The sequence below is a fragment of the Centropristis striata genome, chromosome 23 (genome assembly GCF_030273125.1).
Source record: "Centropristis striata isolate RG_2023a ecotype Rhode Island chromosome 23, C.striata_1.0, whole genome shotgun sequence".
NCBI classification, from domain to species: Eukaryota; Metazoa; Chordata; class Actinopteri; order Perciformes; family Serranidae; genus Centropristis; species Centropristis striata.
Window position 1 is genome coordinate 27,329,631 of NC_081539.1, and position 21,293 is coordinate 27,350,923.

Sequence of the window (21,293 nt, forward strand, 5' to 3'; positions counted from 1 at the left end):
GTCACAAAGAACCTGTACTTGTATATATAAAATACTTAAAATACAACTAATACGACATTTTATTCAAATATGCAAATAAGTAGTGATGTACGAATGAAGCTTCATGAACCATTATTTTTATTTTCTGAGCCCACTAGATGGCGCTCTCTGTTCAAAAACAGGCTGAAAGCACACTCAGTTACCATTGCTTGAGCCTTTTTCTTTAAACCAAGTGCACCATCTAGTGGGCTTAGAGGAAAAAGAAAATGGTTCATGAGGCTTCATTGGTACATCACTACAAATAAGACATGTTTTATTCCGAGGTTTAAGGCAAAAAAAACTTCACTCAGTTAGTCAATAGTAGCTTTGACTGACAGGAACCACCCAAGATGCAACCCTGAACATTTCCCACCTCCAAGATCCTGATTAGCCACTTAAAATCTATGAATGTGGAAATTAGCAAAGCTCATCTCTCAAGAGTCAGCTGGATTCTCATTCCAATATTTTGTATTTTCATTTCATACATTTGAAGAGAAAGTATTTGTAATCCATAGCAACATACTTTTGATGTATTTGTGCCTGTCTCTGTCCATGAAGGAGACTGGTCTCACCTCAAAACGTAATATATGGCATTTATTAGTAAGTGACAACGAAGCTGTGTGAACTATTTTCTAGTGATGGTTGAATGAAGCTTCATGAACCATTTTCTTTATTTTCTGAGCCCACTAGATGGCGCACTCTGTTCACCAAAGACATTAAAAGAACATTCAATTAACATTGCTTGAGCCTTTTTCTTTTAACCAAGTGTGCCATCTAGTGGGCTTAGAAAATACAGAAAATGGTTCATGAGGCTTCACTGGCACATCACTATAGTATATATATATTATATTAAATACATATTACAGTGTATTTTACAGTGGTAATACAGTAATGTATTTTAAAAAACTATAAAAAAAATACTGTTTTGGTTTATATATACATTTACAGTGTTTCATTGTTACTGAAACTGAATTAACTCATTTATCATGGTGGTTTAACAGTTTTTAACCGTAAAACCTACAGACATTTTTTACAGTGTGGTTGTACTTGCAGTTGAATGTACTTCTCTCACCTTTAGGCCACTGCATGCACAGTCTTGTTTGGTTCGATCTTCCTCTTTTTATCTGATATACGTGTCATCCTGGAGGTGTGAGGAAACAGCTGAGAACACATTGTCTGCACCATGCAGTGCTACCAGTGGGGTGCTTTGCATTAAGGCTGGAATCACAGCGGCTCTCTCGCTCAGCATGGTTTCTGTCTTTACAATGTATGCATGTATATTTCATGAGCAAATGGAAATGTAAACTTCTTATCTCACTGTATTATTTTCCCCCTTTTTTCCCCGTTTCCCTTATGGAAGCTTATAAAAAGAGACGAACAGATCTTTGCCATCTGCGATTCATTGACATTGCAATGAAACATATTTCAATATGAAAGATTTAAACTGATTAAGTCATACAATAATCTTCACCTTCAGCCTTTGTTTGAGCTGCAGAGGCAGGCTGGTGGTTTGCCCTCTCTTTGACTCCACATAAATAACTGTGTCATTGCTTGCTGAATTAACAAACACGGGCAGAGGTTTAATTTTCCATTGTTTCTCGTCTATTTCGCTCTCTTTTGCTGCTCTGCATTCTGAATTCACTGATTAAGTAAACTTGATTAGCTGGGCTGCCGCTGCCAACTTCACTTCTCAATTCCAAATTCCAAAGAGGATCTTCTTTTTTTTTCATCTTGTCTTTCAAACAGATGAACGGATGATGAGATTTGACAGGCCCATTTTTACCACCAGAGAGGTAGTTTCCTGTTTCCAAGGTTTTCATTGATGAAGGCTGACTGCCAAAACCAAGAGACCTGCAGTCAGGCCAATTTACTATATCACCTGCAAAATGCTTCTCTTTTTTTCCTCCTTCAAACATCACAGGAATCATTTGTGAGGTGTCTGGATTGGTTTGTGTTTTGTCCATACAATTCACACGCATTTTACAGGTTTTTGCTGCAGTGGGGTGAGTTTTAAAGCTTCAGCTAAGATACTGGTGTAACAAGGCTAATTGTACAGAAGTATTGCAAATAAGGGAATAAATATTTAGTTGTGATTTCTTGTTTTATAATTACCCAAAATATGCATATATGTTCTTACCTGACATGTTATCCTCCTTAGTCTGCTTGTGGAATGTTTTACATTAACCCGTTTAAGGCGGGAAAGCATTATCGCATTTCTTAATTCCATTAAAACTTGTTGGGGCGCTGTTGCGTTATTCTACCATTAAAGCCGGGAAAGTGGATAAGTCGTTTTGTAGTATTTGTCGTTTTTTTCACCTATTTTCGGTCTCTTTTTACAGGAGTTTTAGGCCTAAATGGGTTAAGCTCCTGTAACCCATGTCATTTTTGTGTGTCCTTCTATTGTATATATATATTTGGCCGTCGCGCTGACCTCTCCCCTTTTGTCACTGTTAATGGGAGAGGTATGCTGCATTTTTCCCTGTGTATGTTCGTTTACCGTAAATCGACCGTTATACTTAAATGCTCTATAATCACCAGTTACATTGGTACCTTATGAAAGAAGTAGAATCCTAGAAATCCACTGGTACCAACCATGTTATTGTGCAGTTTTTGAAGGTAAAAAATCACACAGTATTTATCATGCAGTACAAATGTGTTCTTTTGCCAATTGTATTTGCATATTTCAGCATAATGGGTTCCCAAAACAGTCTTGGAATTACATAATTTGATATGAGTGGAAATCTAAGACTCTTGTGGATTCAATCAACCCAATTTTATTCATGTGTGATGAAGTTAGTCCCCATAGTAGCCATTTCATTGTGAGAGCATTTTATGAATCTTGACCTGACTGTATAAAATGAGCTGCTGTGACCTCTAGCATAATCACAGCCTCCCAGTCTCCTAGGGATATTGACAATAAGGAGGTTCTCAGCAGTTTAGGGAACAGAAGTGTTTGCCATTCGATTGAAAGTTTAAATTTTTGCTCAAATCTCCAAAATGTCAAAAGTTTTTGATACCAAATCACAGCATGGCTTTTTCTATGGTGCTCCTCAGGTCTTGCTGTTTTCGTGTGATATTTTTTGGAGGGTTTTATGTCCATTATTATCGATGCTCATGTAAGAAAGAAAGGCACAAAATCTGCACCAAATACTATCATCCCCACAAATAGTGTATTGCTATAAACTAGTGATGGGAGAATGAAGCTTCATGAACCATTTTCTTTATTTTCTGAACCCACTAGATGGCGCACTCTGTTCACCAAAGACCTGAAAGCACATTCAATTACCATTGCTTGAGCCTTTTTCTTTAAACCAAGTGCGCCATCTAGTGTGCTCAAAAAATACAGAAAATTGTTTGTGAGGCTTCATTGGCACATCACTACTATAAACCCTTAGACACATTAATAATTTTAAGTCACTCATTAATTGATCAATCAAATTTTGTTGCAGATTTATGACTAGACAACTTGATACAGAGTGCAGAGCTGCCTCTCAACTTAATTTTCCAATTCCCAGCTTTCAGATGATGTACACCACTTCACATCTACTGTTGACCTGCTAACTACCCCTAAAAAATCCCTAGTGCCCCACCCCAAATTCTCTATGAAGTGGGTGAAATGCTAAGAAGTTTAATTCTTGATAAGCAAGACAATTCATATGTCGTGTGTAAAATGGGTTCTTTTCTTATTAATAGCTGTTTCCATTTCATTAATTAACGCTATTTTAATACCATTCTCATTTGTTTGTTTGTTTTTATCCACTAATACACCACGGAAAATTCATTGTATGTGAAAACCGTCAGACTTCAATGGGATATATCTTCACACTTCAAACTTCACACAAGTTTGTACTGTATTATAGTGATGTGCCAGTGAAGCCTCATGAAACATTTCCTGTATGTTTAAGCCTACTAGATGGCGCACTTGGTTTCAAGAAAAAGGCTCAAGCAATGGTTATTGAATGTGCTTTCAGGTCTTTGGTGAACAGAGTGCGCCATCTAGTGGGCTCAGAAAATAAAGAAAATGATTCATGAAGCTTCATTTGCCCATCACTACTGTATTCCACTAAAGTGGATGAAGGCCGATTCAGTGACATTTAAAACACAGGACCTGTTTATTGTACAACTCTTGTGATATTTCCAAATACTCACTATTATACACTGATTACCTGTAGATAATTTCATTATGATGACATCAACAGTTTAGCACTTATCATATTATCTAATCTATTCGTGGCCATGGAGGCCCATTTAACCCTGTTGTATTAGGACTCAGCTCCTGTATGCACCACATTTTAAATTTTTAATGGGTAAGTCTTGCACACTGATAATGGTTACATAGCATTGTAATAATGCTCATGAGTTATGATGAGTTGCATTAAAGTCTACAGAGGCCCATCCAATCTTATTGTATTGATAAGTTAGTACCACAAACTCTATTGTGTTGCACACTGTGTGCCATAACGATTACCTGTACCCTAATCATTATAAGATATATACTACATTACAGTCTATGGAGGCCCATTCAGTCCCATTGTACCAGCACTATACACTAGAAACTCCACTAAAACACTAAAGTCTTTTAAAGCCCTCATTCCTTCCCATATCATCTGGACCTCAGCCAATGCATTGGGCCGTTTTGATGTAACTGTAAAGCCATCACCTGTTTTGAATGTTAGCAAGTGATTGAATGAGCGGTATCATTGATTATCATCCTATGGGTTAACTATAGTTGGGCGGCTTAGGACCAGATTTGAGAAAAATGGGGACACGCTGGACAAAAGCACCACATTTTTTCCACATGCTCTCTATCACCATAGGTTTAAATTTTTGGTAGGAGCCACTTTATCAAGATTGCGGATTGGAGATGGCAGCCATATAAAGTCTATGAGAACCAATATATCTTCCATTGCTTGAGCCTTTTTCTTTAAACCAAGTGACAAACCATCTAGTGGGTTTAAAAAATACAGAAAATGGTTCATGAGGCTTCATTGGCACATCACTACTGTTAAGGCTCAGAAAAAAAGGGGGAAGGTTTGATGAAGGTACAAAAATCATGGTTTGGATTAAATACCATACGTTAGTCACATCGGGATGCTTACATGATAGAAAAATAACTTTTATACTTTGTCACAGGGATGGTGATAGTCCTTCACTTCCTCCTTCGCTACTGCATTAAGTATGGCCACAAAAGGTTGTCAAGTAACAAACGTTTATGTAGCAACCATCGGGATGGGCTGATAACAGCCTTCTGGACCTACTAGAAGGTTGATCAGGCCCCTAATAACCCATACCTACAAGGATGATAGCCACTTATAATGCTCATGCAGTTACATGATGAATCATACCAGCAATTACACACTTTTAGCTTTATATTATTATCATCCTATTCTGTTTCCTTTTTCATTTGTCTATCTTGGGTAGTTGCAAAAATGAAGGGAGGACTGATTTTGAGTAGCAATACTATATCAAATAGAAAAGTGATTAAGCTCACACAAAGGGAAAGTCTCTTCCGAGTTGGAAACTGGGCCAGTTTTCAGCACAGTCAGCACTCTCTCCACTTCACTCACTATAAAGCTCAGAACGTTACCAACCAACAGATGGAATCCCTCAGTGTTTGAATTTCATCTGTGAAAATGGTTTATTTAAATATTATTCTGATATCGTCATTATAATACAAACTGTTGCAATGTTCCAGTACAGAAGCCTCACACAATACCAAAGAAAAGAGAACTATAATTCATCAGAATTTTTGACAGCTCAACAAACAGACAGGACCGCATCGAAATGAAATACATTAGAAGAAACAAATACATCTAGAGTGGATGAGTAGCGTGGCATATAACAACAGAACAGAAGAATGGCTGTGTTTCTGAAATAACATCCTGGATGAAGGAACTGCTGCTCTAGCCGTCATTGTGAACCGTTCTCCTCTTTGGTAACAGAGAGCCTTAATCAGCCTCTATCACAGCCTGAACTCAGTTTTTTACTAAGAGTCATTTTTCATCACTCCAATCACAATATTAAATCAATCATCGCTCAAATCTCTCCTTCTTTGTTATTCAGTATGTTGCAAGAACCCACAGTCAAGCGAGTCCACTAGATTAGGATGGAACCTTTATAAAGGAGATGTTTCTAATATATATATAGATTTTTTTTTTTGTCATATACATTTTACCCAAGTTCATTTTGAAGAGATGAAAACCCACTTTGGACTTGTTAACACTTGAATATGAGTACATGACACCATTGTTACAAGTACAGAACATCACTGGCCTCTGCCTTTTTAAATTGATCTTAAAAAAAAAAGTTAACATGCTGATTATTTCATTTACAAGTTGTACAGATCTGTAACTTTTTACATGAGGGTTGGACAAACTGTCCACTCAAACTGTGCACTGTCGGGCACATTTCCAACACATCCAAAATCCCATTCTCCCTTAAAATAATCTGTACTTTTTTCTGCAAGCTAAACATTCTGAATCATATTACATAACATGTTCTCATTTCAAAACACAGAAATCGATTTCCAGTCACAGCAGAGTGGCATATATATGACAGTGATGCTAGATTAACTGTCCCAATGCACCCTGAAGCTATTTGGAACTTGAGGGATTAGACAGGGTTGCCCTCTATCGCCCACACATCTTGTACCCTGGCTGGAAGCTGCTGATCAGTAGATGTCTCTGATCGGATCCAAAAGCATGACAAGCACTGCCAGCCATTGAACCTCGGTGCTGAATCAACAAGTTTCCCAACACAGTTCTTTGGGAATGCAGTACAACTATACAGGGGGGGATTTTTGCTTTGTCTGCGAAAACGGAGCTCGAAGGAAGGTGAGTATTTTGCTTTTTGAAAATGCACAGCACATTAATCGTTGGCAATTACATCGGTATGTTATGTATGAATGTTAGAGTATACCATTCAACACATGAGAAACTACATAATCATGCTACCTTAAGTTAAATTTTGGGCATCAACTCAGCAGAAAAACAGTATGTGCTTTAAGTGTCAGTGTCTACCAAACTAAAATATTGATCTCGTTGCAGGGCAGCTGCCGCATTGTGGCAACCTCATGGTGGTAACATTCACTTACAGTATGATTCTCAACACAAATCAATTATTCATAATTTTCTGTTCAGCTCAAAAAGGTAACAACAAAATAGTCCCATTTATTTATTTAGATGATATACTGTGTTTGTTGTTGCTCTATGAAACCAAAAAAACACCTTTGCCCATGTTTGAGTCAGATTGTCAAAGCGTTTTGCTTATAAATGCTCTGTGTGGATAAAAATCTCTATGATATATCATCTGAAAATAAAGCTAAAAATATAGTACTGTAAGATTTAAGAGAAAACAAAACTAACTTACACTTTTTCCCCATTTTTTTTTTTACCAAACATGAATCATATACAATGTTGATGATAAGCAAGTCTACTCTTTGTGTTACACTGCATCTCATGTCATCCAGCCACTCGAGCATCTACCTGCAAATGTGTGTGTGTGGTGTGATGGTGTCAAATAATACAAACTAGCACTACTGGTGATCCAAAGTGGGTAAATACTCATTCATCCTCTGTAATGATGAGCAGACCGGGGAGGTTCACAGCAGCTGAAGCATGCCATTTAAAAAATGGTGCAAGTCAATTAAAATTAATCATCCAGTGATCACATATCAGGATTTTCAATGACTCATAAATTGTGACATCCTTTTTATTCCTACTGAGGATGCAATACAAATTAAAATGACAAGGGACAGTTTGCTTTTTTCACACCAAAGCTAGCACATTAAAATAAAGCTAAATTCAACATACTGTAACACTGAACTCTGAGTGTTGACTTATGTAGCTCAAATAACGTATGTTCCCCTCTTTTAAGCCATCAGACCAAGAAGCATGCACATCAGTATGTATCACTAACAAGATGTAAAATGATGCACATTAGATAATTTAGATGGCCGATACAGCTGAAGAAAAATGAGAAATTTAACCTTCATAACATTATGGTTAATGTTAACAGTCTAAATTAACATTTCTTTTGTTTCTTTGAGAGGGCCTATTCACAATGAAGTTCCATGGCCAATATGGTGAGTTTCAGCTATGTATACAGCACATACAGTAATTCTAGGTGTTTGAAATAAAACAGATATATATATATCTAGAATCATATGTATTACACAAATATAGATTCTCCTTTTTTCTTGTTCACTTTTGAGCAATAAACACATGGACTGGAACAGGAAAACCATAAGAAAGTCATTCTTCCATGAGAGTTATCCAACAAGACACTGAGTCCATTTTAACAGAGTCCGTTTTCACAGCGGAGCGTCGGACTTCAGATGGTGTCGAGTTGATGTCTGTACAAAAGGTAATCCAACTGGTTTAAAGGTGACTGGTGTTTACAGTGGCTAATAACAATGTGCTGGGTGCAAGAGCAGTAGTGGCAGGGAAATGAGGGCCAACTGTGCTGTTTGCATGGTGTGTGTGTGTGTGTGTGTGTGTGTGTGTGTGTGTGTGTGTGTGTGTGTGTGTGTAGAAGGGGGTATGGTTGGGGTTGGGGGGTAGAACAGGCAATTTTCTTGTTCACTTTGAGAGCAAACAGAGGGAGGGCGAGATCAGGGCGCAAACCATGTCAGTCCTTCAAATTATAACAAGGCATCCCTCACCACACCGCACGCCAGGAGGAGGACAGCCAGTCCATAGCTGGATGATATTCTTGTACCTGAGGAGAGAAGAAACACAGGATTCCAAATGTTAAATGACATTACAAATAATCATTGCACAGATCTTAGTTCGGTGAATAAATAAATCAATGCAACTCTTTAAGATATAAATATTATGGTATGCCGTTCAGGAAATTATTATATATATTGATTCAAAACCTGAGAATAGATATTAAAAGTCTGAGAATATATATAGAAACTTGAGAATATATATTAAAAGTCTGAGAATATATATTGAAACCTGAGATTTAACCAAAGGTTTTAATATATATATTCTCAGATTTTCATATGTATTCTCAAGTTTCAATATCACGTTAGTTCTGGACACAGACACCTGGGTAACAGTCCTAAATTCTTTTTAATAGAGAAACAGTGTAAAAATTATATCAGTAGGCCTAATGAACCTCTTCAAGACAATAGTCCTAATTGTTTCACACATCCACTAGCCCTCCCTCCCATCCTTTACAGTCCTTGTCGTTCTTTATAGTTTAGGTCACTATTACCTTGGCATCCTTACTATGGCCACTAGGGGGTGCTGCTAATTACAAATATAACTATAGGTAAGCTGCTGTACATATGACCTGTTGGGTTGTTGTTGTTTTTTTCGGTTTTTCAGGTGGGACAGTCTCATAAATTAGATGTTCAAAGATTTGTAAACTACCAGGGATTTTGACACACCATTCATTTTTAACTTTTGTTTAGAGAGACCTAAAAACATAAAACAGAATTAGACAGTAGTGATGTGCCAATGAAGCTTCATGAACCATTTTCTTTATTTTCTAAGCCCACTAGATGGCGCACTTGGTTTAAAGAAAAAGGCCCAAGCAATGGTTATTGAATGTGCTTTCAGGTCTTTGGTGAACAGAGTGCGCCATCTAGTGGGCTCAGAAAATAAAGAAAATGGTTCATGAAGCTTCATTCGCCCATCACTAATAGCCAGACAAGTATCATGCAATAACAAATCAATAGAGTTTAAAGCAAGAGGAGCAGCAACTGAATGGCAATTATAGTGTATAGCTAGTTAAGGTACTAAAATATATCTTGTTAAGAATATTCGGTAACACTTTACAATAACCATCATTTATAAACGGTAAACAGATAGTTTATTAATGTTAAATCATCATTTATAAACTGTTTATAGACCATTTAGAATGGTAAATACATAATTTATTAATGTTTAACTAACTTAATCATGTATAAATGGCAAATAGATGTATATTCATTTATAAACATATCTATTAATGGATATATATATATATATATATAATTAAGTTTATAGTTACTTTACCATTAACAAACAATTAAATTATAATTAATTGTTTATAAATGGTTTTAGTTGCACCCATTTTAATATTTTTAACTCCATATTAAGTATGTTAATGATTTTGAAATGATTCATGTACCTTTAAGAAATTGGTTGAAAACATTTAAAGATGAAATATGTAAAGCACTTTGTAAATAGTTAATAATTGGTTTATAAACCATCTATAAACATTATTTAGTTGGTTATTGTAAAGTGTTACCGAATATTCTTCTGTCATTTCAACTTAAAACATGATCTTTCCCTAAACCTAACCATATTTTTTTCCCCTGTTCATAAATCATTCCAAACTGAACAGTTTTGGAAGATGAGATGACTCCCTGTCAACCGCAACATTAGATCAGAATACATGTGTATTATGAGTAGTTCTACAGGACAGCATGTTTAGTTGTTTGTTTGTCTAATTTATTCTATCTTACATTTTAAAAAGCACATTTCATGCAGCGGTACAGAAGGGAGTATATTGTCTTTTTGTGCATGTGTTTTCTAACATTTGGTTGCCTGTTTGTGTTTCATCCTCTCCTGCATCCCAAATGTTCCAACATATGGTTTCATTAAGTTTGGTCCATAAGGCTGCAGTCACCTATAAAGCTTGTGAACACTGCTTGGCTACGGAGCAAAATTCATACGCCTACATAGCAAAATACACATATCTTTGTGTAAGTCATCAAATTGTTTTCAGCACCATATGCCGAACATTATTACACCATTTAACATCCATCCATCTAGTGGATCAAGAATATTGTCACTTCATTGACTGCTGTTTTCCACTGCTACGACACAGAAAACTGAAGATGAGATTCTTATTTTTAACGCAGTGATGCACACAGCTTAATCACCTGCTGGTGCTGCTCAATGTAATTGCAGAATTTAAAATGAACAGAACCTGGCAGTTATACATAACTGTCAAGGTCTAATATTTGCTTGTCATGAGTGGACTTAAACCTAATATTCCTACATAAATTCCGCTATCTTCACCAAACAACCACAGAAAACTATAATTGTAACCCCCTCAAAGTAAACAGCCTTTGAAGTGTTCTGAAAAGGATTTACATGGGCAGCTACTGTTGCCTTGGCCCTGACAAACTGCTATCACCACTGCAGGCAGCTCTGACTGTTTACTGAGCATCTGACATGACTAACAACTGCAAACTAGAACACAGCCTCCTCAGCCTACTCTTTGATTCGCCTGCGTCTCAGGGACATCGAACCTGAACTGATGAGAGCAAAGTAACCGATGACAACTGTACAATCCTATGCAGCAGAATCGGTGGACGAAAAAAACAGTTGACTCTCCATCAGCAGAAAGAGAAAGAAAAGGATTTGATAAGCTTGAAAGGAGAAGAAGTAAGAAACAAGAGAAGTGCAGAGTTGTAATCCTGTGAAACAAGGCAGGGCTTGGGAAATAGGAAATGAAATATTCACTAAACCATATTGACATTGACTAGATCTCTGTGTCAGACTGGGCGATAGTTCTAAGGAGGAAATCGTCCAGGGGGACACTTTGTACCTTGTGGCCGGGCTTTGGATTGTCTGGGCTGCTTGGGGATTGGGGGAGGAAGAAAGGAATTGTGGGGGAGGGGGAAGAGATGGAGGGCTATGACCCTTTATTCCTTACTATGGCCACTAGGGGGTGCTGCTAATGACAAACGTAACTATAGGTAAGCTGCTGTACATATGACCTGTCGGGTTGTTGTTTTTTTTCGGTTTTTGAGGTGGGACAGTCTCATAAATTAGATGTTCAAAGATTTGTAAACTACCAGGGATTTTGATACACCATTCATTTTTAACTTTTGTTAAGAGAGACCTAAAAACATAAAACAGAATTAGACAGTAGTGATGTGCCAATGAAGCTTCATGAACCATTTTCTGTATTTTCTAAGCCCACTAGATGGCGCACTTGGTTTAAAGAAAAAGGCTCAAGCAATGGTAATTGAATGTGCTTTCAGGTCTTTGGTGAACAGAGTGCGCCATCTAGTGGGCTCAGAAAATAAAGAAAATGGTTCATGAAGCTTCATTCGCCTATCACTATAAAAAATGTCAGTATTTTTATATAGGAAATGAAATATTCACTAACCCATATTGACATTGACTAGATCTCTGTGTCAGACTGGGCGATAGTTCTAAGGAGGAAATCGTCCAGGGGGACACTTTGTACCTTGTGGCCGGGCTTTGGATTGTCTGGGCTGCTTGGGGATTGGGGGAGGAAGAAAGGAATTGTGGGGGAGGGGGAAGAGATGGAGGGCTATGACCCTTTATTCCTCCCCACCACATCTTATTTGGCTTGAGGTGATCTAGAGAACAGGAGTACCACAGAGGAGCAGCAATCACTCTGGGCCAAAACATCCTTCACACAGAGAATAATTAATCAGCCTCCAGCTACGAGTCAGAGCGAGACACAGGCGCAGAGAGACACTACGTAGAAATGTACATGGAAAAACATGCAGTAAATCACTAATTCCAAGCTTTTTACAACTATCAACTCAGTAACAATGTTAAAGATCTACAATTTAATTCGAAAACCTCTTAATTATCCTTGGATTGATGTCACCTTGCCCCCATTCCTTTCTTTTTCTGGACACCAAGCAAGGAGCCATTAGTGAAGTGTGAGACCCTGCTGCCAAGCTATGCCTTTCTGAACACCTTGTACTATTTCGAGGAACTGTCATGAGGTCACATATCTCGTAGGAGGGTTGAAATGCAAAAGCTATCACCTAAAAAACCTCTTTTGGTTTTGCAGTTGCAGGAATCATCCATGCTTCATTTTACTGTTGTCTTCCTTCAAAAATATACGGTAACACTTTACAATAACCATCTAAGTGATGTTTATAGATGGTTTATAAACCAGTTATTATTAACCATTTACAAAATTCTATACATATTTAATCTTTAAATGTTTTCAAGCAATTTCTTAAAGGTATATGAATCATTTTGAAATCATTTACATACTTAATATGGTGTTAAAAATGTTATAATGAGTGTAAAGCTATTAATAAACTAATAATTATGTTTGTTTATGGTAAAGTAATCTATTTGGCATTTATAAATTATAGTTCAACATTATTACATTCTCTATTCACCATTCTAAATGGCCTATATACGGTTTATAAATGATGATTAAACATTAATAAACTATCTGTTTACCATTTATAAATGTTCTATTTACCATCTATAAATGATGGTTATTGTAAAGTGTTACCAAATATACAGATATATACGTTTAATTCACAACCATGTGCAGTTTATAAATTAATCAAATAATAGCAATGAACTGTGCAACAAGATCTCCAAACTAAATGACAGAATAGACTGTTTGTTAATACCTCCCATAATGACACATAATATGACCGTTTGTCAAACGGTCTGTGGCTCACGGTACAGCGGAGCATTCTAGAAATAGCACACACGTCATTATAAGATAAAAAAGGTGCAGTTTTGGTGAATTTAGCCTGCAAAAACCAATGACCCAGGTTTAGGGCAAACACCTCCTGGTTAGGCGTTAAAAAGACGGTTAAAAGAGAGTTTGAACAGTAAATAAATGTATGTAAATGGCAGAAGTTACGTACAAAATCCCCTGGATTACTTACTGAAAAATGTTGGCAGTAATAAGGAATGTTGAGAATATAAATTGAAACCTGAGGAGATATATTAAAATCTGAGAATATATATTGAAACCTGAGAATATATATTGAAGGTTTTATCCGAAAGTTTTAATATATATTCTCAGATTGTCAATATATATTCTGAGGTTTCAATATATTTTCTCATATTTTTAATATATATTCTCAGGTTTTGAATCCATATGTATATAACAATTTCCTGAACAGCTTGCCATATATATATATATATATATATATATATATATATATATATATATATATATATATATATACATATATACACTACTGGTCAAAAGTTTTAGAACACACCAACTTTTCCAGAATTTAATTGAAAATTATGCAGTTTAATGTCTCAGTGTACTCTGAAATTAATGCACATTTGCAACATTTAAAATTCTTTATTGAGCATGATAGTGTTTTGAAAGTAAAAAAAAAGATTCAAATTCACATTTTATGTTGGACTAAAGGACTAAAAAAAGACACAAAATGACCAAAAAAAAGACACCAAAAGACACAAAATGACTAAAAAAAGACACAAAATGACCAAAAAAAGACACAAAATGACTTACAAAGACATGAAAAGGATGATAATGTTAAGATCTACCACCTCAAACTGGCACTTCTTGATCATGCTGCATAGCTCTGACTGGGAATGTGCTTCACTGAGCCCATCTAGTGTTTAGAGTCACCAAATCCAATTCCATCAGTGTGCATTAACAGCACTGACTTCACCAGTTTTCAGTGGGTTCGGGCACAGTGGTGGTGAGATAAACCTAAATTAATGTTTATTTAAATAATTGATCCAGTACTTATGGACAATGGTATAGTAGTAAAAGTCAGGTAATATAAACTGCTAAGACAGTGCATATACTGTGACATTTTAACTGGTTTTGTTTACAGTATGAACACGGACTGTACTTTAGCTGTTAATTCAGTTACTAACTGTGTTTGTAGATTGCATCAGTGTAGATTTCTAATGAGCTGGAGGCGAAAATGTCCTGCCACATTGCACTGTTTGAGAATGGGAGCTGATTTCCTCACATTTGCTAAACTGCAGAAGAGCAAATGTTTTCTCTGTGTCTGCTGTGTGTTCTTTCCTACGCAAAATGTTATATTCTCTCTAGTTTGTTGAACATGATGTATAATTTAAGCAGTTCAGGTCAACACTGTGACATTTAAAATACACTCATACAACACCACATTCACAAAATAAACATCTGTGTTCACAGAAAAGGCTTCACTTCATACATAAAACCACTAAGGTTAGGGTAAAAGCAAAGGGTTGAGCTTAAAACAAACACTGCTGCACTACTGCAACAGCTGGACGCAGTTATGCAGGTTTTACTCCAAATAACAACACTGGCTCTTGGTTTGAACACCTGATCTGGTTGTTATCAGATGATTGAATTGGTGTTTAAGTAGTTATCAGTATGGGCAAGTAGGGGCCTTCTCCGCCTGCTAGTAGGGCCTGTAGGTTGTTATCAAAAAATGGAAGAAATTGAGTATATATAGTCAGTGGCGGTTCTAGACCAGTTCTCCTGTGGGGGCCAAGCAGGGGCCAGTGTTTAATCAGAGGGGCACATTAAAAAAACGGCAAAGATGATATTTAAGCATTCAAAAACCTTTTTTTTTTTTTTAGCTTATTTAAAAATCTCATTTAAGTATATTTGGAAGATACAAATACATTGATTGAAACAATGAGACTCACCAACAATAACAGTTATTTTTGACATTTCTCATTTTTGTGACTAAGTACTTTTTATTTCATTTTGAAAGTCCAATACAGTGAGAATGATCTTTTTTATTTTTTATTTACACAAGCTTTTATTGCACAATTAAACTATTATACAATGGACACATTCCGGGTTCCTTATGTGTACATTGAGATATTGTTTGAACAAAAAATAGGTAAGAATTGTTCTGTCGTTCATCGTTATAAATTGATCGTTTTATTATTAATTTGAGACAGGGGCCACAGCAGGGGCCAAGGGCTTCTACACAGGGGCAGTGGCCCCTGTAGGCCCCTGTGTAGAACCGCCACTGTATATAGTGAAAACTCTGTGGGTGGTTGAGTCAAACAAACTCAGGAGTTTCACCCAGGAGACCAGGATGTCTGTCCCATGTGGAAAAGTCGATGACGTAATTTGAAGTACCACCACTTAATGTCCATGCATGTTGTTTTTATATGACCAACATAACTATGTCAATTCCAATACTCACGTCATCCTCATGACCAATTTACTTAATTTAACTGCATTTAGTTTAGTTTTTAAACTTTAAAGCTCCTATCCAGGAAGTTTGTACCCTAACCTCAGATAGGTGGTTTTTTAGCATAAAAAAATAATCTGCTGCTTCTTACGCTAAACATAACTGCTTTGTTTTCAGCATTTAATGGATTGATAACAACTAGTGATGGGCAAATGAAGCTTCATGATCCATTTTCTATATTTTCTGAGCCCACTAGATGGCACACTCTGTTCACCAAAGACCTGAAAGCACATTCAATTACCATTGCTTGGGCCTTTTTTCTTTAAACCAAGTGCAAAAATACAGAAAATGGTTCATGAGGCTTCATTGGCACATCACTAATAACAACCATCTCAACCTACCAAGTGGTAGGTCACTACTTGACCATTTTTATTGGAATAACCGCTGATAATGCCCATTTTGTAGTCTGAGAACATTAAAAAAAAAAAAGTTTAACACAAGAAACAAACACTGATCTCCTGGGTCAAAGTCCGGGGCTGGTTTGACCCAATCACCACCTCTCCCGCCCATCCTGAACTGACCTTTTGTCATTGTGTTACATTTGTTCCTCAAAGCATTGAATACTGCAATGGACATGTTTACTTGTGTGTTAAAAGAAAGCCTGTTGTGTCTCATAAAGGTTGCCTTATCACACAACTTCCAAGCTGTAAGAACAGCTCTAACTAATGCCAGGTTAAATTGTTGCAATATATAGTGATGTGCCAATGAAGCCTCATGAACCATTTTCTTTTTCTTCTGAGCCCACTAGATGGCGCTCTTGGTTTAAAGAAAAAGCCTCAAGCAATGGTAACTGAGTGTGCTTTCTTTGAACAGAGAGCGCCATCTAGTGGGCTCAGAAAATAAAAAAAATAATGGTTCACAAAGCTTCATTCGTACATCACTAGCAATATATCATGTATGGATTAAATTGCATAAAAATTGTATATTTATTCATCATATTTTCCCAATTTTTTGGGGGCAAAAACATTCCAGCAGGTCAATGTCTGGCTCTGTGGACACATTTGGGGTTCAGTGTCTTGCTCAAGGACACTTTGACATGCAGACAGGAGGACCAGCTGGACCAACACCTGCTCCAACTGCTGCAGTGCTTTCAATAGAGTGTGCAGCATGGACCTGGATGTAAAGTAATCATTCCTGAAACAAAAACAAATCTACCCATCCTTTTTTTTTCTTTCTCGAGAAACAACTTGCTATAAATTGAGGCAGGACTACCAGAGCTGGGTCATAATGACATTCGTCTGGGTATAACATGATGGTTCACCGCACGCTGCACAGCTGTGCTGGGTCATTTCATTAGTGTCAGACCTGACATCCTCCAGATGTATTTTTTAAATCTATTGAAGCAACTCTAAATAGAGCTGTGCTCCCTCAAGAATCTGGTGATCAAGCCACACTTGTACAGAACAGCAGGGAGATTGTTATTCATACATCATTGATTTGCTGTAGCGGTGGTTTCTATTGCTTTAGTTGAAAAAAGTATTTTTTTCAATTTCATCCGAGAAGACAAAGAAATAAAGGTGCATGTAAATATTGTTTTATCGGGCACAGCATAACTGGTAGAAGTGAAGCTGTTGCTGAGAGATCCAGTCAACATTCATGTTGATTATATCATCAGCACACTAATAATATATGCAAATCCATAAGCCTTCAGTGAGATGCTCCACAATCCTGTTAGCCCCCCAAATGCTTTCTGGGTGTCTCTAGTGTTTTTGGTGACATCATAATGTGCTGCTGTCTCCAACCCTAATGTTGTAGTCATCGTGATTCATTGTAAGTCCTACAGTTCATCATGACTGACTCATTATTATGTCATGGTGTTGTTTACCTGGAGGAGAATTTCGATTTTATTCCATAGTTTCGCCTTATCAGTTATATCAATTATTTTTCAAAGGTTGATAAGCCAAAGCTGACTCTTTTCCGATAAAAATGATGATGTGTGAAAGATTCTATTTTGTATGCTGGAGCAATGGTGTGGATAAACTGCATTTTTCATCTAAGGCATTGGTTACACACTATTATTTTGTTAATAGATCTTGTATGGTAAAAAAAAAAAGTCCGGGACTTTATCCTTATATCTCTGACCCATGTTATTATTTTTTTATTATTGTCAATAAACTAAATGAAATACAAAGCCAAAGCAATAAAAGAGATCTGGGAGCAAAACAAGTTAGTAACAGTAAAGTCAGACAGGAGAAAAACAATGAGCAGTCATATTATCAGACAGGCTGTAAATAAGCCGGCAGTATATCTAGAATAGTTTAACTTGCTTCCTGGTTCTCATCCGTTTTGGGTTGTACCCCTTCTTGCCAAGATATGTCTATTACTATATGTCTAAGAAGGATGATGATAAACCAAAGAAATATGTTTTCATCTGAGATTTATTTTGCCGTCTCCGTCTTTAGAGACATCAGAGGTGAAACGCTTCAACATATCAAGATAAAAAAGCTAATAAAAAATGAAGGACATTATCTGGAGGACATTCAAATATTAGCACTATAATTGCACAGGAAAACTGTGTCCACAACTATGTGAGTAGGTAAGGTCAAAGTTGAAGTAGAAAATCAGTTTGTAATGTGTTATTGATGTTTAATCATTTTACTGTGTGTTGCATTTTGTAGTGATGTGCCAATGAAGCTTAAGAAAATTAATTAATAACTTTGTACTTACCATGTTCATTTCTAAGATGGGAAGTTGTCAAAATCATTTGAGACCAATGTGACAATCCCCTGAAGCCCAGGCAATCCAGGGCTAGGCCACATCGTAGTGATTTCCCAATGAAGCTTCATGAACTATTAGTGAGGTGCCAATTGGGCACCACAGGAATGAGATTTTAAACCAGGAAGTAAGTTAGCATTTTAGTGCCATGGGCTTTAACTAGTGATGTGCCAATGAAGCCTCATGAACCATTTTCTGTATTTTCTAAGCCCACTAGATGGCGCACTTGGTTTAAAGAAAAAGGCTCTATCAATGGTAATTCAATGTGCTTACAGGTCTTTGGTGAACAGAGTGCGGTATCTAGTGGGCTCAGAAAATAAAGAAAACGGTTCATGAAGCTTCATTCGCCCATCACTAGCATTTTGTACCTTGCAGTAGTGATGTACCAATAAAGCCTCATGAACCATTTTCTTTATTTTCTGAGCACACTAGATGGAGCCCTTTTATCTTTAAACAAAGAGCCACATCTAGTGGGCTCAGAAAATATGACATTAAATGTCCCTGACAACCACTGTAGTCTCATTGAGCCACTTGTTAGCAACTGCTTTTTCAAGGACACATTTACTAACATATTTTATGTCATACAATAAAACACAAACATATCTTCAGTTTGTGTTAACCACAGACCTTGTTTCAGGCATCTAACAAAAAACCCATTCAAAATCCTCATTGAGTTCGAGATGTTAAACCTAGTGATGGGCGAATAAAGCTTCATGAACCATTTTCTTTATTTTCTGAGCCCACTAGATGGCGCAATTTGTTAACCAAAGTCCTGAAAGCAAATTCAATTACCATTGCTTGAGCCTTTTTCTTTAAACTAAGTGCGCCATCTAGTGGGCTTAGAAAATACAGAAAATGGTTCATGAGGCTTCATTGGCACATCACTAGTTAAACACCATGGCGCTAAAATGCTAACTTACTTCCTGGTTTAAAATCTCATTCCTGTGGCGCCCAATTGGCACCTCACTAATAGTTCATGAAGCTTCATTGGGAAATCACTACGATGTGGCCTAGCCCTGGATTGCCTGGGCTTCTGGGGATTGTCACATTGGTCTCAAATGATTTTGACAATTTCCCATCTTAGAAATGAACATGGTAAGTCCAAAGTTATTAATGAATCACTATGTTGAGGGTTTTCAAAGTGTGACACTGTGGTAACCCCACACAAAACAGGGTAGCAGTGTAGTTGCAGTGCAGTTTTCTTTCCCCACCTAGTACAGACTAGCTTTGTTGTCAGTCTTTTTTTACCTTGCAGTTACACAATACTGACTCCTTGGCTGGCAAGTCATTGCAATTCTGCATCTACACTTGAAGGCATCACAGGAGTTGCAAGGAATGCCTTTTATTTATGACTGTTTACGCAACTTTGTGAACAATTGTTCATTGTAAGTCAAACTGAATCTAAAAATATGCCTACCATGTCTGTGTATTGAGATTTAACTCGGTTATGACTCCAAGAAGTAGAACAATTGTTGATGAAAATTGCAGTAACCAGGCGCTAAGGGTTCTAAAGTGCCTCAATTGCCTCCATGGTCTGTGTATCACAGCCAGTGCTGGGCCTTTAACTGCCGACCATGTTAGTGAGCTCTGTAAGTAAGTCAGTGAGCATGCACCTGTCCCTTTCACCTCATGTCCTTTACTTGAACTACACAAGTCGGTGCTAGCCCCACTGAAATACAGTCTAATTTTATGAGACTTATATAGCACGTGTGACTATTTCAGCTGCCTATTAACATGCATCTGGTGTGAGGTTATTTCCATTTGTTCTATCCTTGACACTGAAAATCCATCCACAAAGAACTGAAACGCATCACATTATTCTCATTTAACTCACAATATCCCAGATATGTTTTGCTGCTTTTCACTGTCTAACTAACCTTGCCAGCGAGCATACTAAAGGTAAATGTACCTCCTGTGTTCCTGTGCTATTTTTAGAAAACATCAAAGGAAGAACATTTGTGAATTATTATTGTTTTTGTACACGGCCGTGAATTGTAATTTCTGAGTAAAGAAAAAAACAAAAAAACAAAAAGGAGTCCACTGAATTCACATACAACTAGCTTTATGTGAGGTTTGTTATTTCATTTACCCATCACTATGGCTAAAAGCATCTCCACCCACTTCCTGTCATAGTTTGGTTGACAAGGTCACTATGTCTTTACTAGTCATTTCAGATTAATTTACAGCTGAATTCTTCAGCTGAAGAAGGGAAGGGAAAAAGGTTTCCGTGTCAGATTTGACGTGTGACGTCTCTGGGTTTAGAAGTGTGCATGAGGCACACTTAGTTTGCATTTTCTCCGTGTATTTTGCTTGGCTTTCCTCCACAGTCTGAGGGTCTGCAAGCGGACTTTTCTGTAGGCATAATGAGCAAGAGTATCTGTCTGAGCACGGAGAACCTTTTCAGGCTTTCTCGGTGCATGCTGGGATAGAATAGACCCACACTGAATACTCTTCATTTTGTCCTACTTAACCTAACACAACACTCTACGTTTTGCCAAAATGTTTTTGGCTCGGTGAAATGGCGATGTGGAATATCAATTCCAGGCCAGCGAGGCAGTCAGGTTCAGTGAGGCAGGGAGGTGAATCACCACAGCACCTCCACAGGGAGCTCAATCTGGCTTAGTGCCAGTTT

General features: G+C 37.1%; 1 protein-coding gene across 1 annotated transcript in view; it reads right to left on the reverse strand.

Annotated features, from left to right (window-relative positions):
• Positions 1 to 5,629: 5,629 nt before the first annotated feature.
• Positions 5,630 to 21,293, reverse strand: part of vstm2a (V-set and transmembrane domain containing 2A) — a 118,888-nt gene continuing 103,224 nt past the window's right edge. Inside the window, exon 5 of the mRNA XM_059327072.1 lies at positions 5,630 to 8,736. Coding sequence (XP_059183055.1) covers positions 8,660 to 8,736 — 77 coding nt within the window. The 3' untranslated portion in view covers positions 5,630 to 8,659. The remainder of the gene's footprint in view (positions 8,737 to 21,293) is intronic.